At 39.3% G+C, this 26,760-nt stretch overlaps 1 protein-coding gene across 3 annotated transcripts in view; it reads right to left on the minus strand.

The window, feature by feature from the left end:
- Positions 1-21,949: 21,949 nt before the first annotated feature.
- The window catches only part of ITGB8 (integrin subunit beta 8), a 153,188-nt gene continuing 148,377 nt past the window's right edge, over positions 21,950-26,760 (minus strand). For all 3 annotated transcript variants that reach the window (XM_033930923.1, XM_033930925.1, XM_033930924.1), the window contains 2 exons: positions 22,602-22,765; positions 21,950-22,485 (listed from right to left, as the gene is read on the minus strand). In XM_033930923.1, coding sequence (XP_033786814.1) covers positions 22,363-22,485; positions 22,602-22,765 — 287 coding nt within the window. In that variant the 3' untranslated portion in view covers positions 21,950-22,362. The remainder of the gene's footprint in view (positions 22,486-22,601; positions 22,766-26,760) is intronic.

Raw genomic sequence — 26,760 nt, forward strand, 5'->3', positions numbered from 1 at the left:
CACCTTCCCAGCTTCTTTCAGCACTGTTGCTAAGTATAATTTATAAAATATACACTCAAACTCTTCTTACCTCTCACAAACATGCAACCACCATAGCGTCGAAACTAAATGGCTGGCCGACTCTACATCACGTGATTTATAAGCTCCATCCCCCTACGTCGACCGCCCACCATTTTGTGGACCGTGACGTCAGGGGACGGAGTTCATTCCTTCATATAATAGTTATATTTAGGGTACACTGAATGACTAGAAAACGTAGGGGAACCCCAGGATCAGCCGAATCTTATATTAATGAAGCCCACTCTAACTCGTTGTTAAGTCCACAAGGGGCCACTGAGTTTAAACGGTAAATCCACCGTTGTTCAAGTAGGTTAAGTCTCTGTTCCCAATCCCCTTTTAAATCGCTAGTTTCTATATGATCAATAACTCTCCACTTTAATTGGTGGACCCCATGGTGAGGCACTCTTGCATGTCTAGTGTGATGGTGTCTTATCAGTCTTGGAGTGAGCTTGGACTTAATGATGATGGCTACACCTCCACCTCTACCTCTAGTATCAGTGCATGAGCAAGCTATGTGAGTGGCAGCCACTTTTTAGGTGGCCACTGATATCGGCATCATTTGTAGAAGCAGCCCTAAATGGCCTTCAAATTTGGGCACCAAAAAATTGCACAGAGTGCTATTGTGTAAGTGGCACTCAAAGTTGGGTAAGACTTACAAAATAATAATAAAATTTAATTTTATATACCGCCATACCGAAAAAGTTCTAGGCCCAGAATTCATGTCCAATTTTTAGAAATGAGAGTTTACACCAATTGAACCCAGTGTAAATTTTCATGTGCAAATTAGATATAAGCCCCATTCTTATATGGGGTGCTAGGTGGTTGCCTAGACCCTTCCCATATAATGGCAAAAGAGGAAGAAACAGTAGCAGAAAGTTGAAATGGTCAGCTAAGTAAGTTGTACAAATCGGTCAAGAAATTTCCATGGTGATGCAACAGTAAAAGTATTCAAAAAATGGTGGTTAGGTGGGAGGGAGGGATGGAAAATATTTTTTAATTTGAATGCAATTTTTGAATATGAGTATGGGGGTGATATATCTATGTCATAGATTAAAATTTGTTTGATTTTAAGTGCTTTTATAGTGTTATATGATTGTATAATATGTTGCATTTATATATAGCTTAAAAATGAATAAAGATATTTTTTTAAATAAATTCTTTATTCATTTTACATCTTACAACAAGTGTATCAGACAATATCATTTAAACTTATACAATATCACTTGATTAACTTTCATATACAACTTAAGTTATAATATTTAAACCCACCCCCCTCATCCCCACTATTTCAAATGTCATTACATATATAACATATTATATAATATTTTCTGTTTGCCTAAATGTTTAATAACAAATCTGAAATCCCTTCCCCCTCACTTTACAATTGTAGCAATATGGGAAAAATGATATCTACTCATCACAAAATTCCATTAATGGACCCCAAACCTCCTGAAATTTATTAAAATTTCCTTTTTGTGTGGCTAAAGTTCTTACCATTTTAAATATATGGCACAGAGAGTTCCACCAGAAACTGTAATTAAGTCTGCTCTAATTTTTCCAATTAAATGTTATTTGTTGAATGGCTACTCCTGTCATAATAAGTAATAACTTATTATTTGAAGAAATTTGACTTTTTTTCCTCATTGACATTCCAAATAATATAATAATCTTGGAGTTAGAAACATAGAAACATAGAAAAAAGCAGCAGAAAAGGGCTATAGCCCACCAAGTCTGCCCATTCCAAGTATCCCCTCCCCTGAATTTACTCCCTTAAAGATCCCACGTGAGTATCCCATTTTCTCTTAAAATCCGTCACGCTGCTGGCCTTTATCACCTGGAGTGGGAGTCTGTTCCAATGATCCACTACTCTTTCGGTGAAGAAGTACTTCCTGGAGTCGCCATGAAACTTCCCTCCCCTGATTTTCAGCGGATGCCCTCTGGTGGTCGAGGGTCCCATGAGCCAGAAGATATCATCTTCTGACTCGATGTGTCCCGTGATGTACTTATATGTTTCAATCATATCTTCCCGTTCTCTTCTTTCCTCAAGTGAGTACAGCTGCAATTTTTTAAATCTTTCTTCATATGTGAGATCCTTGAGCCCCAAGACCATCCTGGTGGCCGTTCGCTGAACCGACTCGATCCTCAGCACGTCCTTTCGGTAGTGTGGTCTCCAAAACTGAACACAGTACTCCAAGTGAGGCCTCACCATGGCTCTGTACAACGGCATCATAACTTCAGGTCTCCTGCTGACGAAACTTCTGCGGATACACCCCATCATTTGTCTTGCCCTGGAGGAAGCCTTCTCCACTTGATTGGCAACCTTCATGTCCTCACTAATGATCACCCCTAGGTCGCGTTGCGCCGTGGTCCTAACCAAGGTCTCACCATTTAGTACATAAGTTCTACGCGGGTTTCTCTTACCCAGATGCATTATCTTGCATTTTTTAGCATTGAAGCCTAGCTGCCAAGTAGTTGACCATTGTTCCAGCAACAGTAGGTCGTGTGTCATATTATCAGGTAATAAGCTTTTGCGTACTATGTTGCAAAGTATGGCACAGTGATACCCTTCCTCTAAGTCCTTGCGTCATATCTCTTATGAATAAGTTAAATAGAATCGGGCCCAGGACCGAGCCCTGCGGCACTCCACTGAGTTGAGCCATATAGTTTGATTTGTTGATTTATGTATTGGATTAGATGTTAAATTGTTCACCACTCTTAAGGTTTTCCATGTATCAAATAATATTCTATTTTCTATATATAACCTAGGCATCTTGATAAACATGGTTTAATCTCAGAGGAAAAATGAGTCGCCATTCCAACCAGAACCAGTCTGGAATATTTTCGATGGGTTATGGGAGGACCCAATACATTACATTACATTACTGATTTCTATTCCGCCTCAACTTTGCAGTTCTGGGCGGATTACAAAAGAGACAACTGGACATTTCCAGGACATACATATCTTGGCGCATAATATAGGCTTGATGGTACCTATATAAATTAGGAAAATTTACCCCTCCCTCTATAATTGGCTTTTGTAAAGACACTAAAGCAATTCTAGCAATTTTACCCAGCCAAATAAATTTTGTTAAAATATTATTTAATTTTTTGTAAAAAGACCCCTGAAAAAACACTGGAATTATACCCATTTGATAACAAACCACAGGCAAGATCATCATTTTAATAGTTTGGACTGTCCCCCACCAAAAAAGATATAAAGTATTCCATTGCTCACACATTTCTGTGACCTTCTGTAATAAAAATTTTTCATTTACTTTCATTGTATCTTCCAGTGTGTTTTTAATCCAAATACCTAAATATTTTATTCCATCTTCTTTCCATAGAAAGGGGAACGAATCAAATAAACCTTTTGTACAATGTACATTAAGTGGAAGAACTTCTGATTTACTCCAATTAATCTTATATCCTGAAAATTTTCCAAATTTATCTATTAGTTCAACTAAACCTGGAATGGTTGTCTCAGGATTTCTCAAATGTAGCAGTATATCATCCGCATATGCAGATACCTTATATTCCCGTTCTGAATAAGGAATACCCTGTATTCCCTTTGCTTGCTGAATAGCCAATAACAAGGGTTCTAATACAATATCAGAAAGCAAAGGAGACAAGGGACATCCCTGTCTAACTCCTCTCTGCAAACTAAAACATTCTGAGAAATTATTATTAATATATAATCTAGCATTCGGGGAGCTATACAAGGATTGAATCATTTGTATAAATCCTGAACCTATACCAAACCACTCCATTGCTTGATACATGAAGGTCCATTCAACACGATCAAAGGCCTTCTCTGCATCCAAGGATACAGAAAATGCCGGATCTTTCATGGCTTTTGTTAAATATAACATTTGAAAAGCCAGTCTAGTGTTATTAGAAGAATGTCTCTGAGCAACAAATCCTGTTTGATGCATACCAATAATATGAGGGAGAGCCTTGGCTAAGCTTAACGCCAATGTTTTAGCTAATAGTTCTCCTCAACATTTATTAAAGAAATAGGCCTGTAATTTGAAACCAACGTGGTATCTTTATTTGGCTTTGGCAAAACTATAGTTAACGATTCTGCCATAGTGCCTGTAATGCAACCTTTATTGAGTTGAGCCTGATATAAATTTAACAAATATGATAAAAGGGTATTTTGAAATTCTTAAAAAAAACTCTACTATAAAACCATCACCACCTGGAGCGGATCCAACTCTAAGGGACTTCAACGCCATTTGTAATTCATTTAATGATATAGTCTTATCTAAACTTCCTTTTATATGTGCAGGAATTTTGGGTCCTTCTAATAATTTCAAAAACTGAATAAGGCTCAGAAGAATAGTCTTATAAAATTTTAAAAGTTGTTCCAAAATAGGACTAATTTGAGAGTGAATATTTCCTCTCTCATCTTTAATTGCAATTATTTTTGTCTTTTTTTTTTCCTTTAAGATAATTCGCCAGTAATCTTCTGGCCTTATTTGAATTTCCATAATACAGAGCTTGCTGAGAAAATAAATCTTTCCTAGCCAATCTAAAAGAAATCTCATTGTACTTGCATTTAACTTTTAAAAGAGCTTGTAATGTAGAGTGCTCCCATGTTCCAACCAGTTTTGATTCTAAAATCTTAATCTCCTTTTCAAGATTAGAATATTGTATTTTAACCTGCTTCTTAATATATGCTGATAATGAGATAATTTGACCTCTCATGGTAGATTTAAAAGCATCCCATAAAGTTTCCATAGAGATTTCCTCTATATCATTAAGTTGAAAATATTCGTTCATTTTTAATTGAAAATCTTCACAAAAGTTTGGGTCTGCAAGCAATATATTAGCAAATCTCCATACAGATCTACTATTATCCTGATCAACAATTTTAAGTTCAACCCACACCCCTCAATGATCAGACAGAATAATTGGATCTATAGAGGCTTGTGTTATCTGTTGACCCAATTGATCTGAAACAAATGTAATCTATCCTTGAAAAGGATTTATGTATATGAGAACAAAATGAAAATTCCTGCCCACCAAAATGAAGTATTCTCCATATGTCTTTTAAATTACAAGATTGTACAAAATACATGGAGATGATGCGGTATACAAACCTAAGGATTAGATTAGATTAGATTAGATTATCTAATCCTAATGATTTCATAATTTTACTAGAATTTTTATCCATCAAAGGATCCATAACGGCATTAAAATCCCCCACCACTACTAAATTAGAAGCAGCCAGTGGTAAAATCAATTGTTGTAGAGATTTGAAGAACTCAATCTGATTAGAATTAGGGGCATATACATTAAAAAGCGCCATGGTAGTATTTCCCATGCTCATGTCTATATGCACCCATCTTCCTAAAGGGTCTGAAGCAACCAATTTAAATAAAGCATTACACTTTCTATTCACTAAAATTGCTACTCCAGCCTTTTTCCTTACAGCAGGGGCATAAAAACAATTTTTTACCCAACCTCCCTCTAGTTTTGTAGATTCTAAAGCAGACAGATGTGTCTCTTGGATATAACAAATAACCGCATTCTGTTTTAAATATAATAATGTTTTTTTTTTTCCTTTTAATCAGATGGTTGAGTCCATTAACATTTAATGATAGTATTTTAAAATCCATTATACAAATTATACTTAATACATACCATTATCATACAGTAATTCAAATTGTAATGAGTACATACCATTTCCCAAAATTTAAAACATTGAGCATAAAACCTAACTTCCCCTATCCATCTCTCCCTAATCCCCTTTCCCTCCTCATCCCCTGCCCTCCCTATTATATATTCTGACTGCTTGGAAGCATCCATTTAGAACCACTAATCCAAATTTCCCCTCCGAGTGCCGATGCCATACAAATTATCTGTTATATTATAAGATCCCCACTAAAACTTGAAGATACTTGATAATATAAGAAAGTTATGCATAACAACATTTCAAGAATTTTGCCTTTAATAACTATAATATTAGAAAAGCTTATCATTATATGTCCCATTTCTATAGTAATAACCATAAATTAGTTATTATATCTCTCCAACATTCCTCCCACATAAAATTTCTATTATTTAAATCATAGTACATTGTGAACACATTTATAATCACCTTAATATATCCCTAGAACCCCTTACTCCAGGAATTTATGTAAATAATATAAAGAGATATCCTCAAATTCATGACCTTAATTAAGTTAATTGTTAATAATTAATGGGCACTATAGAGTTATACATCATTAGATTATTAACTGATTACAAGGTCATTCAAGAATTTATATAAATATTCTAGAGATATCTTCAAAACTCATGAACTTAGTATATACTAAAAAGTTCCAAGCCTAAATGATTTTTAATTTCATTAAATATACTTTTTCATACGAATATGAATAGACTAATTTCATCCCCTTTCTGTTAAACAATGAGCTAAAAACAACATCCCCTAAAAGTTTAGCAATTGATAAATGAACCAAGTAATACTTATAAATTTAAAAAAAAACCAAATTAATTTTCTTTCTTTTCCTTCTACTTTTAAAAAAAATCAAATCACATCAAACCTTAACATATTGGGTATTCTTCCTTTTTCCCCTCTCTTTTTCCCCTTCCCCCCTACAATTGTACAATAGATGAAGCATTTATATCATATTAATATTACAGCGCAATAAACTTATTAGAACATATTGTTATTTACCAGCATCCAATGAAACTTTGAATACAGACTTGAGCCTTATAAAACTGTGTAATAGAATATGCCTTGAATAAAGTGTCGTTAAAGTGCCACTGTATCTTTCACTCTTGTTTTCAATTTGCAACCAGATGAAAATACTTTGTACATGAATCCAGTGTTGTTTTTAAAATACTCCAAAGCCCCTCTTTTCTTCTTCCCTTTATCAGCTCCAACAATTCAACCATCCACTTTTAATCTGTTCTTTTCAAAATATATTTTCCAGTATAGAATGTTAAGAATTATTCATCCATAGGTACTTTCTGCTGCTGCAAGAACTCCAACAATTTTTTGGGTCCTCAAACAGTTGTTTTATTATTGAGTGTGACCTGCATTATAGCAGGATATAAGAAGCCATATTTAGCCCCTAGTTCCTTAAGCCTTGGTCGACATTGCAGAAACTGTTTGCGTTTATTGGCCGTGGTTTTTGCAAAATCAGGAACAAATAATAATCTTGACCCTTTATATTTTATTTCATTGTTAGCTTTAACCAGATTCAGGATTTCAATTGCATGTTGAAAGCGTAGCACTCTGAAAATCAGTGGTCGAGAGTATCCCTTTCCATTTGATTTTATTGGGATTCTATGAGCTTTATTTCTAAAGGAAATCTGGGGTTTAAGGGGATCAATTTTTGAATTAGACCTTCTAAAAAGGCAACTGCATCTTTCCCCTCTAACCCCTCTGGTAGCCCCAAAATTCTCAGATTGTTCCGTCTGGATCTATTTTCAGAATCTTCAACCTGTTTTACCAGATCTTATATTGTAGTATGATCTTTTTGACATTGCTTTAATGTCACTTCCGCTACCTCAACCCTCGTTTCCAATTGTGCTGCTCGAACATTTGCTAACTGCATTTGTTTGGCCAGATTGGCCATCTCCTCCCTCACTTCCAGCATTAGATAGAAACATAGAAAATGACGGCAGAAAAGGGCCACGGCCCATCCAGTCTGCCCACACCAAAGACCCACCCCCATCTACCTCCATGAAGAGATCTGACATGCCAATCCCATCTTTTCTTAAAATCTGGCACGCTGCAGGCCTCAATTACCTGTTGCGGAAGATTATTCCAAGTTCAGATAAAGTGGTTGCACTTTCATCCTCTTTTGGAAACGGAGCTCTAGAGGGAGTCGGCGGATCCACCTTCATTCTCTTTGCATTATTAGCAAATGCTGCATCCAACTTATTTTGATGAGACGAGCTCATTTTCCCACTCTTCCCACTACCTTCCTGTACTGAGTTCATTTACTAGATGCTCCTTCTCACACAATGAACTTTTATTAAATGCAGATCTTGTACAGAAATAACTTATCTGATGATACTGTCACTTTACACTCTTTATTATTATTAGCTGATATCCAACTCTGTCTTCTTTCAAAAACTTTTCCAACTGCAAAAACCACAACCAATTATATTTGTATATTTATATCCCAAACAGTTTACTTCATTAATCCACACAATAGATGCTTTTTTTTCCTCTTTCTTCCTCTTCTTTTCTTCTCTTCAAATAGTGTGCTGCTTTTGTCAAACCCTTATTTAAAACACTTCCTTTGTATCTTCAACGGATCCTCAGTTAGATTAGATCTTTATTTTGTTTGTTTGTTTATTTTGTTTTACCCATTTCCTCTTACTTTTCCTTTTAAACCTTTCTTCTTAGTAAACCACTTTATATCTTAAAACTTCCAGCAATTAAACTGTTAAGTAATTATCTTCTTTCCATACATTTTATTATATTTCTTATTTTAGTTCAGAGTAAAATATATAAGATCTTGACTGACCAACTGCTGTTTATTTCCCGTTGGCATTTAAAAATTGCCAGCTGCTTCTAAACTCTGCCTGAAGTCCATCCAACTGACTGGATATTTAATCAGTGTTATTTCTTAGTTTTCTTAATAAACAGCAAACTATTCAATCATTACAGAAGCTTACTTCCTTTTCAGGGTTTGGTTTTGTTTTTTCTCCTCGTTCCCTGTCACCTTCAATACAGCCATTATTCAGACACTCCTCCATTGTAATTACACTTCCTTGGAGAGGCTATATCGTATATGGTGTCTTATTTCTTATTTAAGCCTTCCCATTTGCTGACTGTTTCTTTTCCTGAGACTGCCGACTTCAGCTTCAGCTTCCCCTTACAATTTGTACCTTCAGGCAGTTTATCGATTGAGTGAAGCCACAGTTCAGTTTACTTCAACGGCTCTCTGCTCAACTGCCTCAGTGTTAGCAATTTTTTTTTTCAACTCTCACTCCTCACTTTCTTTATTTATATAGCTAATGCATTTTCAGCTCCTAGAAGGGAACCGTAACTTTCCTATACCGGCAAAGGGCACACGAAGATGAGGAGAGAAGTGATTAGCCATCCGACATGTCAAGCTGCTAAGCCACACCCCCTGAATAAAGATATTTTTAAAAAAGTATTCAAAATTATTCTGGAGATTTGACATTTTTCAACAGTGTATTGTTCATGTTTGTTGTAAAGACATAATGAGTTCCACCAGAAAGTGTGATCTAAGAGAGACTGATTTCCAGTTCTTGAGGATGTGCATGATAGCAGTTACAAACATAGTATCAATCAGTTTTGAAGGGCAATCTGAGTTGGGTGCTGTGAACTTGTAAAGACATAATGAGTTCCACCAGAAAGTATGATCTAAGAGAGAGGCTGAACAGTGCAAGTTTCTTAAACAATGTTTTTGCTTTATTGTATAGTAAATAAGTGTGAACACATTTAGATGACAAATATAATAGTTACAACAATTCTGTTAGAAAAATAAACATTTCAATGTTCTACAGCTCATTAATAAATAGATCACAATACAAGTTAGTAGTCACCGGAAACTGACTGCATAAACTTATTTTATTTGAAACAAAATACTAAAGTACTGTATGTTCACAAGAATCAATTACATTTTGCTAAACAGGCAATGAAAAACTAATAAAAAGTGGAAGGAACAATAAACACAAATGACCTCTGTCTCCCCCCTCATCAATAAAAATGATTAACAAAAAAAAAAAAAAATAAATGGAAGGGATTAGTTAACTTGATACAAAGAATTTGGTCATGGAGTTCACTGAACAGTTTTTTTCAGTCGGAAAAGTAAAAAAAAACCCTGAAATACCAGTACATTGCTCTGTTTTGACATTTCTTGCTCATGAACATAGTTTTACATTTAAAATAAAAAAGTAATTTACACATATAGAAAAGTCTATGAGAAGCCTCTTAAATTTAGACAGCATGTACCCATGTAAATGCCAGCATTCTAGTTATTTATATGCATAGGTAAACACATAGGTACACATGTAAATTACAATAATCCAACCAACATGAGTATGCTTTCAACAGCATGGTCTTTGAGGTGGCTGTTCACTTCAATGAAGCCTGGGCTTAGTCTGAGTGAATCCTAAGCAGGGTACAAACACATGCATATATACCCAGATATGCTAGCATTCCATAAAGTAAAAGTAGTGCCTACTTTTTTTTATTATTTTTTTTTTTATTTATATAGAAGAGGCTACAAATAAGAACCCCTTTATAGAATTGTTTTCACACAGTACATAAATACACAATTTAGGCTAATATATATTATACACAGGAAACAATTGTAAATCTAGACAAGATGAAATAGACAAGATAAAATAGAAAAAATATGCTGTCTAAATTTTGCAGTCTTTAATAAAGCATTGTTTTTCACCTCTAACAGGTGCTTTCCATAGGCAGCAGGACTAATGAAGCATGCAAATGGAGTGATGTCATGATGGCACTAGAGGAAAAACAGCTCTTCCAGGGCTCAAAACCAATGCATGGTTCTGAGCAAGAGCAGTCCTTGCCATAATGCAATTGTCTCCCTAGTTTCTCTGAATTCTATAACTCAAAAGGGAATACAACCGTTGGTGAAGCGAGAAGGCTATGTGCCGATCAGTCTTGCTGTCTATGGAAAACACCTGGAAAAAGCAAAACTTAGGGACTAAGGAGACCACTACGTATGGAAAGTGCCAGACATACTCAGAACTTTTCACTAATTCAATTACAACAAAACAGTTTTAAATGAGGCTTGAGCTATAAGACCATATGCCCTTTTGTGTTATATTGAGGTCTTTTACCTCATTTAAAAAAAAATTATATTTACTATCATCTTTACACTAGTGTTTTCCACTTAATTCCTTCTTTAGATTGATATATTGCAAACTAGAGTTCCACCTATTTCCTTTTTGATATCCTTCTACAGCCTTGTGGCCAAGGAATTTTACGTTCGATGAACTATAAAGACTGTTTTCTAAGTTGCATGCTTGATGCAATTAACAGAGGCATAAGAATTCTACACTCTCTCATGGAGTTTACTTTTAAGGATGCCATTTATGCACTTGCCAATGCCTTGAAAGATGTAACCAGCATTAAAATATACTTGGCATAAACTTTGGCCATTAACAATGTTCGATGAAAGTGAACCTGAAGAGGAAAGCTTTGAAGGTTTCCAAGTCAGTGATGAAACGGTGATGATATCAAACCTCATTGAATATGCCAGAATATCATCTGAAACCATTAATGAGTTATAGGCAGCAGATATTGATTAATTGTTGAATATTGATAATGATGTGCTACTGTGCATTCCTTCATTGACAGCAAGATTGCTGAAATGCCTTGCCAAGACTCCACCCATGTGTATGAAGAACAGAAAAGAAGCAGACCATATGAATAACAGTCTTTATTTGCCACTTTTAACTCACTACAAGCTAATCCAGCTTGGAGACACTATTTTTATCAGTTTGATGAGGCTTAAAATTTCAGACTAGCTACTAAATTTTGATAACTTCCCTCTGGACCTAACTCACAAAGGTGGGCACAGTTTAGACTTCATCTCTACCTTATCTGAAGGCCTAAACTTTCCATTAATAGATCACATTAGTTGGGAACTAATTATTTGGTCTGATCAACATCTCCTAACCTTCTATCTAATGGTAGCTAAAGTGAAAGTAATAGCAACCAAAGAAGGGGTATATATAGGGAGATGCAGAGTAAGATACCAGCAGAGACATTCTGGAATGAAGTATGAACTAGTTGGAACCTATGAATGATGATATAGATAAGACCATAACCTCCTGGCAGTACCTTACATCTTTAGTCCTAGACAAGATAGCCTCAACTAAACTTGTAAAAGTAAAACAGAAAAACAATCCCTGGTTCACAGACCGACTATTAGCCCTATGGAAAAGAGTAAGAAGACTAGACAGGGACAGGAGAAAAAAACCAAAACAAAAGAGAAACACTATGCCAATTGGAGAAGATGAACAATATAAACTGGCAGTAATTGAAGCTAAAAGAATTCATTACGATACCTTGATTCAAGGAACTCATCCAAATGTCTTTTCAGGATCTTTAATACTCTAATATCCACTAGAGATATTACCACAGACCTCCTCATAACACCCTGAAGACAGCCTAGCCAGCCATTTCCAGGACAAGATCAGGACCAAAAAGGAATAATTTACCCATACATTAGAAGACTGTATAGATATGAGTACTGTACATGCCGATGAGAAAGAAGGAATACCTACAGATAGGTGCTGGAAACAGTCTCTACTGTTACCATAAATGAGATCTCTGGCTTACTGAAAAGGCTCTCAAAGAAAACATTGCCATCTTGATATCTGTCCCACTAGCATGCTGGATCGAGCACCTGCCAAGTTTCTGCTTTGGCTGGCAGATCTTGTCAACAGGTGACTGACAAAAGGGATCTATCCAACAACATTATCGGCCATCTCACTGGACCTAACCAAGGTAGAAAACTTTAGGCCAGTAGCAGGTATACCGTGGCTTGCTAAAATTGGTGGAATTCTGCATCACTACGCAACTATCTGAATTCTTAAACCTGGTTAATGGATCCAATGCACAGCACCAAATCCCTACACCTAAAATTAACATCAAAGGCAATGACCTAAGAAAAGACAAGCAAGCCGTTGTGTTGCAGTTTGATATTTCAGCCACCCTCGATGCATTTGATCACGTGCTATTATATCTAAAATTGAAAGAGCTAGGTGTATACGGGATAGTATTGAAATGGATCACATAATTCTTAGGCAAGAGAATAGATATGAAGTTAAAAAGGATCATAGGAAGTCCCAAACATGGAAATCCTTTTGTGGTGTTCCACAAGGCTCCCCACTTTCACTGTCCTTTGGTGAGCAATTCTCCTTCCCACAAGTTCCTACTTTTTCCTATGTAGATGACATGTTTCTTTTTGTTTCCAAAGACTCCTTCACTAACACATTGCAGCACATATCAAAACTAATTGAGGATCTAAGTGCATGGTCACAAAGAAACTTCCTGAAACTGAACAGAGGATGAAGATGCTTTGGTTCTGGGACTACGACTCACTATCGCATTCAGTTCTGTATTCCAAACACGGGAGTAAGATTGCCTGAGCTACTATTCTAAAGCTGCTCAGACTCAGGGCTGATCTTTTCATTCTCAGTTGTCTCAGTGTGAAGAAAAAATTTTTGACTAGTGAAGGCAGTCTGCTCTCCCTTAGTAAGTCCGGAGTTCAGGACAACACCTAGCACCTTTGTCGTTTTGTCTATTAGTTTTTTGCCTATAGACGAAAAACTAATATTATTATTGGTGCAGGCATTGGTCCTATCTATATTGGATTATTGCAATATTGTCTATTTGGGTGTACCTAAAAAAATTCTGAGAAAATTGAGAATAGTACAGAACACGACTGTCTGTTTGATATTTGGGCTAAAGAAAAGTGATCATGTTAGTCCCTACTAGTGCTGCCCGATTTAGGAAAAAAAAATTTGATTCGATTCAGCCTACTGAATTGGTTTTTCGATTCGATTTGATTTGATTTTCCTGCCCAATTAGGTGTTTTTTTCAAACATCCTGGTGGGTTTATTTTATAGCCTCTTCACCCCTTTGCAGAGGAGGGGCGGGACTGCAGCAGAGGAAACAGTTCTTTGCACTGCAGTGCAAAGAGCTATAACCACGATCTTCGGCTGAAGCTGTAAGGTAAACGGTTCAGGGAGGCCAGGGGGAACACGGAGGCCTTCCCGTGGGGATGCGCAGCCTTTCGGGGGGCACAGTCTTTCGGGGGGGGGGGAGTCCTTCAGGGAGGCCAGGAGAGAAGCCGGACGCAGCACTTCCTGATTGACCCTCCCTCCTCACCCTCTAAAACAGGTGCGGCAGCGGCCAGCAAGAGCAGCGCTACCGCTCCTGCTTTAGGGGCGAGGGTCCGAATCGGGAAGCCGATTTTTTAAAAATTTAAAATTGATTCTAATCGATTCACCCGAAGTGAATCGGTGAACCGATTCAAATAGTGAATCGGGCAGCACTAGTTCCTACTATATATAGACTGTTGCTATGGTTGTCGGTGGAGGCACAAGTAATATTTAAGTTCTCTTGTATATGCTTTAAGCTGGTTTGGGGATTGGCCCCTACCTATCTTTTGTCTCATTTCATGCTATACAACCCTACGAGGATAACCAGAAATTGTAATTTATTTGCCTATCCAAAAATTACTGGTCTTTTTTGGATAGGACTTTTTTGTTTCAAGCAAGTAAGCAGCAGTCCTGGTTAGGTAATTACATCAGTGGAGCCAGGCTTTCTTATGGCGCATTTCAGAAAGAAATTAAGACTGTAATGTTTGATAAATTCATTTCCTAAATAGAAGTTATATTAATAACAATAATTTTACTCTATCTACTCTTAGGAAATTGTTGTATTCCTGCTATTTGTATTTTGTACTTCGCCGATTGTCCACCTCTCTTCAGTGTAAACCGCCCAGAAATCGTCCGATTGTGGTGGTATAGAATAATAAAGTTATATTATGTTATGTTAAAAAAGAAAAGGCTACCAGGTTAAATAGAAGTGTTACCAGAAGAAAAGTTATGGAAACACGAGCATAGACACCTGAATGAAAGCTGTGAAATGGTAACTGTTGCAGTGCTGTGTTTGGGAAATTAAGTTGCAACAGTATTTTTGCTAACCCTTAGTTAAGGGATATTTAAAACAGGAGACTTCTAGTAGTGCTGTCTTGCCTGAAGCTAAAACTTTATTTAACCACTGAGGAGTGAAGCTGAGGAAACCTAAGTGCCTTGAACCAAAGGACTGTTTATGAAAGATGTAGGAACATGAAGTTTTTCCTTACGATTATAACCCGAAGGGTTTCTAGGCGGGTTCACTACATCTACAAATCAGGGAGGTAGAAACCCACACTCTTGAGCTTATGTACAAAAGGCTTAAGGGTATTTTTCAGGTTTGCTTAACAAAGCAGAACATGAGACATATTGGTGGCAGAGGTTGTTAAGGATTTTGCCTGCCACTGAAAGGAAAGTATACTGGGCTGGCTGAGGCCAGTTCCCAAAACTTGGCATTTATGCTAAGGAAAAGAATATGATGAACTGTATGAATAAAGTGATGGCAGCAGTGTAACTGAACAGGTGGCCTGCCATTCTTGTAAATGAAACCAGAACTGCCTCAGGTTCCATTATTGGAACGGTAGTAACATCGGAGTTATTTATAGTCATGTGGAAAAAATTAGCACACCCCATGGTTAAATGCGCACCGGGACAAAGGCGCGTGCAGACAATTGAGCGCAGTGCGGAGGTGTGTGCCGCACAAAATTACTGTTTTATGGCTCCGACAGGGGAGGGGGGGAACCCCCCCACTTTACTTAATAGAGATCGCGCCGCGTTGTGGGGGCATTGTGGGGGGGGGGTTGTAACCCCCCACATTTTACTTTTTCCCTGTTTTTAGGGAAAAAGTTAAGTTTACAGTAAAATGTGGAGGGTTACAACCCCCCAAACCCCCCACAACGCTGGTGCGATCTCTATTAAGTAAACTGGGGGGGCTCCCCAACAAAACCCCCCGTCGGAGCCTGTAAAAACTGTAATTTTCTTCGGCGCGCATCTCCATCTTGCGCTCAATTGTCGGCGCGCGCCTTTGTTTTTCGCCGAATTGTCTATGAACCCACCCCATGAATTATTCAGTTCTTTCTTATGAAATGTTCACATATCAGTGTCAAATATTTTTTTTATATTTATCTCTGGAAAAAAAAAGTGATGTAATTGCAGTAAACAACAAAAATTTTCCTTGATTTACTCATGAAACAAAAGATATCCACAAAAATGTGTATTCTGAGGAATATATTGGGACACTCCCACATATCCTCCCACTTAAAGTGGCTCAAATCACACACAGGCGTATCACATCAGGTGCACATGATTAGAACATTATTGCTCAGCATTTTGAAGGAGGTTTGCCCTACTTAAATCTCAGAAATTTAGCTTAGTGTACTCATGACTGCTGTGGTGAGAGTGAACGCCATGGTGAGATCAAAAGAGCTGTCTGAGGCTTCAGAAAGAAGATTGTAGCAGCTTATAAGTCTGGTAAGGGATTTCAAAAGATCTCAAAAATTTGACATTAACCATTCAACAGTCCAGAAAATAGTGTATAAGTGAAGGACTTTCCAAACAACTGCCAACATGCCCAGGTCTGGCTGTCCAAGCTAGTTGAGCCTGAGAGCAGACTGCAAGATGTTAAAAGAAGTCTCCAAAAAGCCTAAAATGTCATCACGGGACATTGCTACTGTTGATGTGAAAGTGCATACCTCTACAATCAGAAAGAGACTGCATAAATTAAACTTGCATGGGAGGTGTGCAAGGAGGAAAACTTTGCTCTCTAAGAGAAACATCAAAGCCAGACTGAAGTTTGCCAGAGAGAAGATAGACAAACACCAGGACTTCCAGAATAGTGTTCTATGGACAAATGAGTCTAAAATTGAATTATTTGGACACCAGAAAAGAGGACATGTTTGGCGTACACCAAATACAGCATTCCAGGAAAAGAACCTCATACCAACTGTGAAGCATGGAGGTGGAAGTGTCATGGTTTAGGGAGGCTTTGCTGCAGCAGAACTTGGCCAGCTCACCATCATAGAATCCACCATGAGTTCTACCATGTCAAAAAGTGATGTTGAATTTTCAGAACATTTTTGAAGAACCATCCAAAAAAAAGTAAATACAACAGGGAAAGCAAACACGGTGTGCTGAATGTCAGAAGACCATTGCTTTTTGATGTGAAAAATGTGATGTTGCCTTACATGTGAAGTGTTCTGTTGATTATCACACTGAATAGGTGTTACCACCTTCTGACATAAAGTATAAAATCATGTTTCTTACATATAATGTAGCAGTGTTTTTGCCTAGTGTTCCATTTTTGGAACATCACGTAATAATGGAATATAATTTTTTTTTCTCTTCAAATTCATGTTCCTAGATTTTTCTAGGTAACATGAATTTCATGCACAAAATTCAAAAATTGCAATCTCCGACATAAATGGGTTAAGGCAGAGTCACCGTTTTCCCAAGGGCCTGCCTGTAACTAAATTGAAGGTTGGCCACAAAGAAAAGTGGGGTTTTTTTTTTGTTTTTCCTTTTTGCTTGCTGGAAATAAGAAGGCAAGAGATGCACAGGACATCTTTGAAGTGAAGGGACTAAGTTCTGTGATTGAAGAAAACTATTGTCAGTATTGTTTGAACCGTATTTATATTTTTGCCTTCAATTAAAAAAAAGAAAGAATTTGTGCTGCACTTGGAAAATATTTGTAGTTCTGAAATTTTTGAATGGGCTCTACCCTCCTCTCTACCAACCTCTACTTATCCGCTTGGTCTGGTGCCTGCCTTGCCTATCACCAGGTTACAGAATCTACCTTTAAGTTCCAAGGTTCCAAAATTTGGAATTGCCATCTAGCCTTCTTGCGACAGAACCATTCAATTCAAGAAATCACTAAAGATACATCTGTTCTCACTGTAAATCTAAGACATGAACTCTTTATTAACTGATCCTTGATGTTACTGTTATGAATCCTTATTAATCTTATGTAAGCCACAATAATTCCTTGCTGCTAAATGGTATTCATTTGCCCTTGAGGCAGCTATTTGACAAAACATGGCTATGTTGGGCAACCTTGTTTAGACCTGGGAGATAAGTGGCAAATAAAGACTGTTTTTCATGTGGTCTTCTCTTGTCTTCTATATTGGATTTCATGAACTATTTGCCTTGTTTTGTCAGCACCACTGATGTGTATGTATTCCTGAAAACTATGTGCTATCAAAGATGAGCATGTACTGTATTAGTGTGGTAACATATGTAAAACTGTCATGCCAATAAAGTTATCTGAAATTTGACTGGAGTGTTTCCCTTTTCTATAAATGTTCAAATTGATTACCCATTTTGCAGCTTTGACACAGAGATTTTAGAAGGTGGCACATATAAGGTAAAAAAAAAAAAAAAAGACTGCTCTTCAAGAGTTTGAAGATGATCTTTGGCATGAAAACACCCTTTGCAGGAGACTAGAGGTCATTAATTCAGAAAATTATTAATGGCTATTATAGGACGCTGGAAAAGAAATGAAAAATCATGTTGCATCATATTTGTCCGTCTATTACAAAAAAAACAACCTGTTCCTCCTATGCCCCTGGTCCGCAGCCACTTGCCACAACTCCAGGAAGGTAAAGGAAGGGCCAGCGTGCAGCGATTGCATGTCGGCAGCCCCCAAGCCTTCTCTCTGATGTCAGAACCGACGTTGGGGCTTGTGGACCAGCGACGTGAAATCGCTGCATGTTGGCCCTTCCCTTCCTGGAGTTGTGGTGCAGCAGCAGCGGCAGGTGGGCAGGGAGTAGCAGTAGGAGGCGAGTGGCAGTCAGCCCAGATACCCCCAAAGAGTGGGACATTTAAAAAGGTACGACGGGGTGGGTGGGGGTGTTTTAAAAAAGTTAATCTTTGCTGCATAAGACGCACCAACATTTCCACCCACTTTTGGGTGGAAAAAAAAGTGTGTCTTATGGAGCAAAAAATACAGTAATTATTTCCAGCAATTCATAAGACCTGGGTAAGATTTGACATTCTAGTTCTGGCATTGAATCAAGACAAAGTTTTCATTGGTTATTAACAAAGCTCTTTAAATTTCCATTACAACCATGAGACATATTGGAGAAATGACACAGTAAATGATGTGGATAAAGACTTGCACGTCTATTCAGTCTGCTCTACAAAGTGGCCGGAGCCACACCCACCACCCTAGGCAAGTTATATTCCTTCATTATTGAACACTGGCATCATAGGGTAGTAAGCAACTCACTACTACGCCAACTTCATATAACCCCCCCTTTCTTTAATCAAGCCAAGCTGCTAAGCAGTGTAAGCTAAATGCTGAGCCGCCCATAAGATTAAAATAGGCAGCTCAGCATTTAGTTTGCGCTACTCCGCAGTGTGGCTTGATAAAGGGGGAATGGGGGGGGGGGGGGGGATAGGCAGAAGAAATGGGCACCCAGAAAATTTTAATTTCATGTTATTTAAATTTTCATTTTATTTTTTTTTCCTGGCCATTTGCCATTTTCTCAGTTTTTTATACTAATGTGGACTATGTGGAAAGAGGAAGCATTGCATATGTACATTTGTTTGCACTTGAACAGTGTTTGCACCCAAGTGCATATTTCTGAATATATGATTGCCAAATGAGAAACATACAACATGCTTTGTCTGCTCATTTTCATCTGACAATGACATGCAATGAAAATGCATACGTATGTTATTGTGCCACTTCCTATGTTTTTGCAAATGATTGTTTCATATATAGCTTCTTATTAGGCCCAGACTATCTTGGATCACAATATCAAAACATCAAGCTAATAGTCCAAAGACTATTCACGTATATCGGGTGGGCTTATATTTTATGAATGGTGATATTATGCAATCTCCTAAACTGATAATGAATATAATTAAATTTTTGTCTTCACATCATGTTACTTGAAAGAGGACATAAGATCTCAGAACAGTAAGACAAAAAGGGTAAGGGTTTGAAACAAGATAAGTGTTCAGTCAGCTCATAGTCCATCGTTTGGTGATTTTTATACATTTGATTTGCATAAGTCATAAAAAGTTTAAATACTATAAATACACGAGTTACATTTGACATCACATCATTAAAAACACTTGGGAGATTTTAAGACCAATGAAAGAAACTTGAACTGCTTTAGAGACAAAAGAAAAGTTAAATGGAGATATTTTTGTCTTGCAGTTTGAGGTCTTTTTTCTCCTTCAATAACATGTGAGAATAAAAATTCAACCATATTCATTCTCAGTCCTTATTGGAGACTATAGTTTCACAAATAGTGTGTGACAGATTTGCTGCATCATTTGTGGACATTATACAATCCCCATACAAAATATGTCTGTTTTGCTTTTGTCTAGGCAAAAGCTGAAATAAACTGAAGGATATATGCATTGTATTACATGCTTAAGCACAAAATGAATTGTGTTAGATTTCTGTAAGACAAAGTGTACACAGAGAAGGTATATATTTTGCCATCACTAGTGCATGCTATGGCTCCAGGGTACCTAGTGGACCATTTTAATTTTTCTAGTTTTCAACATTCCTCACATATCTCAACAATGTTTGATTTCCCATTGGTTAGAGCAGTGCTCTTCAACCTTTTTACACCTATGGATCGGCGGAAATAAAATAATTATTTTGTGGACCGGCAAACTACTAAGACTGAAATTTTATAAACCCATCTCTGCCCCGTCCCTGTGAGCTCGGTCCTGCAAACCATCTGATCCCATCCGTACAAGCCTCAAATAGTTATGATTTTATATTGAGCATATTTTATTAAAGTATAAAAAGAAACAATATTCTGTATAATTGTCATTTTATAAATACAAAAAATACAGAGCAAGGATCAACAAAACCCCTGTCTCCCCTCCCCTTCACATATTTCCCCTCTACTATCAAGAAAAATTAATATGCCAAATTATTACAGAATGGTACACAGAAATATCATGCTAACAGAATACCGCAGTCACACATGACAGGAATAGTTTTAGGGTAGTGCAATTAGGGCAACTGCCCCTGGTCAGAGAAAGCCCCCAGTTACGTCAAACACTAGCTCTAACAGGATACATATTTCAAATCTGATATATTCTAATCACAAGATAGAAATACAATTATTTTTTTTCTACCTTCTGTCATCTCTGGTTTCTGCTTTCATTGTCTTTTCATTCTCTTCAATCCAGCGTCTCCCCCTTCCATATGGTATCTGCCTTCTTTCTATGCCCCTCTCCCCTTTTCCATCCATCCAGCCTGTGCCCCCCTCTCTCCTTTTTACATGATTCATTCTGCTCATTTTTATCTCTCCTACACCAGATCTAGCATCTTTATCTCTCTCTCCTTATTTCTTATCTGACCCCCTTCTCAACTTCAATCTCTACACTTTCTCATTCCTCTGTTTCTCCCCTTTTCCTCATCTGATCTCTCCATTCCATCCTAACTCTTTCCTCTCCTCTAATCTCCCTGCCAGCTGTTTCCTTCCTATTTTCCTTCCTCCCCTGTCCAGCAGTATCCCTTCTCTCTTTCCTCCCCTCCTTCCCTTTCCGGCAAATGTTTCCTCTCTTTAGCCTAGCGGCAGCTCCGTGTGCTTTTAACTTTGGCACACAGCTTCCCTTAAGCAGTAGTTTAGCCGCGCTTTCATGAGGCAGCCTCGGGGCCTTTGGTAGGCAGGCTCACATCGCATCATCGAAGCAGGCCAGCCTAGCAAAGGCCCCAAGGCTGCCTCATGAAACTGCGGTTAAACTACTGCTTAAGGGCAGCTGTGTGCCGAAGTTAAAAGCACACAGAGCTTCCGCTGCTGGTCTGGAAGTGCGGAGACATACGCGGCAGGAGACCTGTCAAAGGCAGGAGGCAGCAGTCCTGCCATATGCGATGACAACAGGAAGTTGCAAGTCAGCTAATGCTGGCACCGCAGCCTCTCTTCCTGCCTAGTGTGCAGTTTGTGAAGACCCAAATCCTTCACAGACCGGCAAGAAATTTTTGTGGACCAGTACCGGTCCGCGGACCGGCGGTTGAAGAACACTGGGTTAGAGGATGTCATTACAAAAGATTTTATAACAGACTGCTCTCATATCAATCAGCTATTTGGGACTTTGTTCTTCGTCGACTATTCTTTACTTCTATATCATATATGAATTTTAGAAAACAGTTAAAAAAGTTACTTGTATGTTAAATATTTTAAATTGATAAATCACATACCTTCTTTTATAATTCGCTGCCCGATGTCCAGCTTATTTTTAATTGTTAACCACAAAGATCCATATGGTTTTGCGGTATACAAATACAGTACTTATGTTATGATTGCTCTAATTTTTAAATGCAAAAATTTCAACCACCATTAATGGTTTTTTTTTTTTTTTTTTTGGAGGGGGGACATCCTTTAAAAGCACATCTGTGCCAGCTAAAGTGAAACCAGTGCCATGCCACACCTATTTACAACTACATTCTGTACAAAGAAATATTTGATTAGGCTAAAGTGCTACAATGACACTTCTGGTCTTACACAGTAGTAATGCACATTTTTTTTAAAGCTCTCATAAAACCAGCAGCTATAATTTCAGACACACTCACATTAACTTGTTGCTTTGTTTTTGCCAGTCCATAAAAATAGCATTTAACCATTTCCCAGACACAGCATGAAATGAGAAGTATTCTAGCAGTGCCCATGAGAAAAAAAGGTCAAATTAAAATCTTTCAGTTGGCAAACCCTGTCCTCAAGACTTGTACAAGAAAGTTTCATTAACTTGTAACTTGCTAATGCTGAACTTTATTTCTTCTGGCTTGTCATGTCTGTATGTTGCGGTTCTAGTGCAAACTGCAGGGAAAAACTTTGACTCCTTAAAAGAAAAGAAAACATTTGTCACCCGATAGCAACATAAAGAATACATTATGGAAAATATTGTACACCAGACAACATACTGATCATGCTTTTCACTAATTAAAATACAATTACCTTTCTGGCTGTAGATATACCACAAGTAGCAGACGATTTAACCTTATTCATATTCCACTGCAGGATAACCTGTCTGATGATCAATATAGTCAGTAAACCAATCAGAAATGTAACTATAAAGATAATGAAGAATATTTGGAAGTGGCTGGAGTCTGAGAAGCATTCTGCAAAGAAGAAAAAAAAAATTGTTAACTAGAACATGCTATAGGAATATGATGGGATGAGGTGGAGATACAAGTGCATCAACAGGACACTGAACTTAGGGTGATCATAGCTGAAGATCTCACAGAAGTATATGGAAACAGAAAAACAGGAAGCAATTGCCAAAAGAAAAAAAGGGACCAGTAATGCCCCTATTCCAATCACTAGTGAGACCTTATCCAGCATATGTTCTTGTTCTGATTGCTAAACACCTTTAGAATGGTACTGAAAGTGCATTGTCAGCTGAGTAAAGGGCTCTTCCCTCATCAGCATCTCAAGGAAGTTACAAGGAAGTTTTTTTCATTCAACAAATCATTAAGCTCTTATAATCATTGCCAGTTAGCTATTTGAGTTTAAAAAAAATGTTTGGACAAGTTCCTGGAGGAAAGGTCCATAGTCTGCTATGGAAATAAGACATGGGCAGAGCCACTGCTTGCCTTGGAATTGGTAGCATAGAATGTTGATACTATATGTTTTTTTTGCCAGGTACATGTGACCCGTATTGGCCACTGTTGGAAACAGGATGCTGGGCAAGATGGACCATTGGTTTGACCCTGTATAGCTATTTGTTTTTTCTTATGCTTTTTATGTATCTACCGTATTTTCACGCATATAACGCGCTTGTTATACACGATTTTACAAACCGTGCATAACCTTGCACATTATATTCTCTGATGTCAGAGAAAGGGCGGGACCGCCGGAAGAGGAAGCGGCGCAGGGCTCACAGAAGGGCCGGGACCGCCAAGAGGAAGCAGCAGGACACCGGTAGGAGCGTCTACATGATGGGGGGGGGGGGTCAGGAGGCTGTGAGGGTGCGAGCGGTCCTTCAGGGTGGGGGGGCGGGTGGGAGTGCGTGCGAGCGGTCCTTCGGGGTGGGGGTGCAGGTGCGTGCGAGCGGTCCTTTGGGGTGCGGGTGCGTGCGAGCGGTCCTTCAGAGTGGGGGTGCGAGCGGTCCTGCGGGGGGGTGAATTGGACGTCGGGGGGGGGCATCAAGCTTTCAGGGTGGGGACAGGACTTCAAGGGGGAGAGGAGAGTCGGGGCAGGCAAAAGGAGAGTCGGGCGGCGACGGGAGAGTCGGGGCAGCATGCGCGGTATACAAAATTTTTAAAACATATTTTCGGTTTCCCGTGTGCTATACCCGTGTGCTATACCCGTGTGCGCATTTTACATGGGTGCGCATTATCTACGTGAAAATACGGTACTTACTTTAGCGACTAAGTCACTTTAATATGTTGGTTTCAAAGTACCCCAGAAAATATGCCATTATAAAATATACAGTGGTACCTTGGTTTATGAGTGCACCAGTTTGCGAGTGTTTTGCAAGACGAGCAAAACATTTGCAAACTTGGTGCCTCGTAAACCGAGCTTGCCTCGCTGTACGAGCGCCCTCCCCCCGTGATCCGGCATCCCCCCAGCGATCCGGCATCCCCCCCCGCTCGCATTGCCCCCCTTCACCGCGATCCTACTTCTCCCCCCCCAAGCAGTCAATGACACCCTTTACCCGACTTGGCACCAGTGCCAGTGCTCGAAGATCCTCCCCTCTTCTGGTGCAGTCTGGGCTGGGCGGTGCGTCGGAGATCCTCCTTCTTCTGGTCTGGGCTGGGCTGGACTGGCTTTCAGCATTTGCACATGCTCAAAGCCTTCTGGTCTCGCTCTCTCCGAGATTGAGAGCGAGACCAGAAGGCTTTGAGCATGCGCAAATGCTCAAAGCCAGTATAGCCCAGCCCAGACCAGAAGAAGGAGGATCTCTGACGCACCGCCCAGCCGCGCCAGAAGAGGGAGGATCTTCGGGCACCGGCACTGGTGCCAAGTCGGGTAAAGGAAGTGTCATTGACGTGCTCGGGGAGGGGGGGGAGGAAGTAGGATCGCGGTGGAGGGGGGGCAATGCGAGTGGGGGGAGGATGCTGGTTCGCAGGGGGGGGAAACCGGATTGCGGGGAGGGGTTTGGAACCGCGTCGGATTCCTCAAGGGGGGGGAGAATGGAGCAGCGCCGGTAGCCTCGGGGGGGGGGGGAGGAGGTGGAACCAAGCAAAGCAGTTTCCCTTACTTCCTATGGGGAAACTTGCTTTGATATACGAGCAATTTGGTTTACGAGCATGCTTCTGGAACGAATTATGCTCGTAAACCAAGGTTCCACTGTATAATAAAAAGGAATACCACAAAATAACCTAATTAAGCATAATCTTAATTGTTTCTTAATGACTATTTCTGCTACTACTATTATTTCTTTAGTGCTACCAGACATACACAGAACTGTACAAAGTCACAAAGAAGACAGTCCCTGCTCGAACAAGCTTACAATCTAAACATACAAGACATGGATACAGTTAAGGGGAATGGTTAATCTGCTGGCTGGGTTGGTGGGCAGTGGGGAGTAAGGTTAGGGACTGAAGGCTATATTAAAAAGGTAGGTTTTCAGTTTACTTTTACACAAACAGAGGTAATTTATTCCAGGTAAAGGGGGCAGCTAGATGAAAAGGAATGAAGTCTGGAATTGGCAATGAAGGAGAAGGATACAGCTAAGAGCAGCTTATTTGAGGAATAGTGTATAAGAAGAGAGAAAAGAGGAGAGATATTGAGGGGTAGCAGAATGAACACACTCGTAGGTCAGCAATAGGATCTTGAACTGTATGCAAAGGCAGATAGGGAGCCAGTGAAATAAGGAGAGGGGTGACATGAGTGTAGAGAGGTTGGTAGAAGATGTCGTGCAGCAGAGGCAGAGGTTTGCACATATTGCGAGGGGTGTGGGGGAAACACAGCACTGCGGGAGACTAGTTAGAGATAGATTGCAGTAATCTAAGAATGAGATTATGAGAGTATGGACCAAGGGTCTGGGTAGTGTGCTCAGAGAAGAAGGGACAAATTTTAGTGATGTTGTAGAGATAGAAGCAACAAGTCTTAGCAGTTTTTTGGATGTGTGTAGAAAACGAGAGGTCGAAATGGAAGACGACCCCAAGGTTGCGAGCAGAGAAGACTGGAAAAATGACAGCATTTTTTTTTTTTTTCAGAGAGGATTTAGGAGGAAAGAGGAGCAGATCAGTCTTGTACATGTTTAGTTTCAGATGACAGCAGGACATCCAGGCAGCAATGTCAGCCAAATAGGCAGAGACTTTTTCTTGGACTTTAGGTGAAATTTCAGGTGTAGAAAGTAGATCTGGGAGTTATCAGCATATAAGGTGATACTGGAAGCCATGGGAGGAGAACAGGGCACTGAGGGAAGAGGTGTAAAGAGAGAAAAGAAGAGGTCCTAAGACAGAACCCTGGAGTACGCCAACTACTAGCAGGGTAGCAGCAGAAAAGGACCCACCAACACATACACTAAAGCAGTGTTCGTCAACCTTTTGACACCTATGGACCGGCGGAAATAAAAGAATTATTTTGTGGACCGGCACCAGTCTGCGGACCAGCGGTTGAAGGACACTGGGCTAAGTTGTGGGCTAAACCCCACCCATCTCCGCCCCAGACCCCTCCCCCATAATAGTACTAATTGTAACACCATTTTTTCCATTCATTTTTTATTTTTATCTAATATAATAAAATGCTAGGCCGCGCATGCGCACTAAAAAAAACGTGTTCCCTGATCCGTCCCGAAAACACGATTGCGCATGCGCGCGTTTTACGTCATCACCTACTCTCCACCTTGCGCCACCAATCACTGTCATCACCTGCTCTCTACCTCGCGCCACCGATCACTCCTCCTGCACTATGCCACGCCAGGCATGTCCGCAACCGGCCTCGAGCTCCTGGGGGCCGGCGGCGTGAGCCGCCCGGCGGTGCAGTGCTGAGGTCCCGCCTCCGCCCTACACGGCGCCGCCAGACCCGGCCCTACACTGAGATCCGCGATCTGGTTGCCATGGAAACCCCGCCGCAGCTTCGCGGCTAGGTAGGGGGACAACAATCGCGCTTATGTTCAAGCCGCCGCCACGACTCCTCTCTCGAACTGCACCAGGATCGAGAG

This window comes from Geotrypetes seraphini, chromosome 2 (genome assembly GCF_902459505.1).
Source record: "Geotrypetes seraphini chromosome 2, aGeoSer1.1, whole genome shotgun sequence".
Taxonomy (NCBI): Eukaryota; Metazoa; Chordata; class Amphibia; order Gymnophiona; family Dermophiidae; genus Geotrypetes; species Geotrypetes seraphini.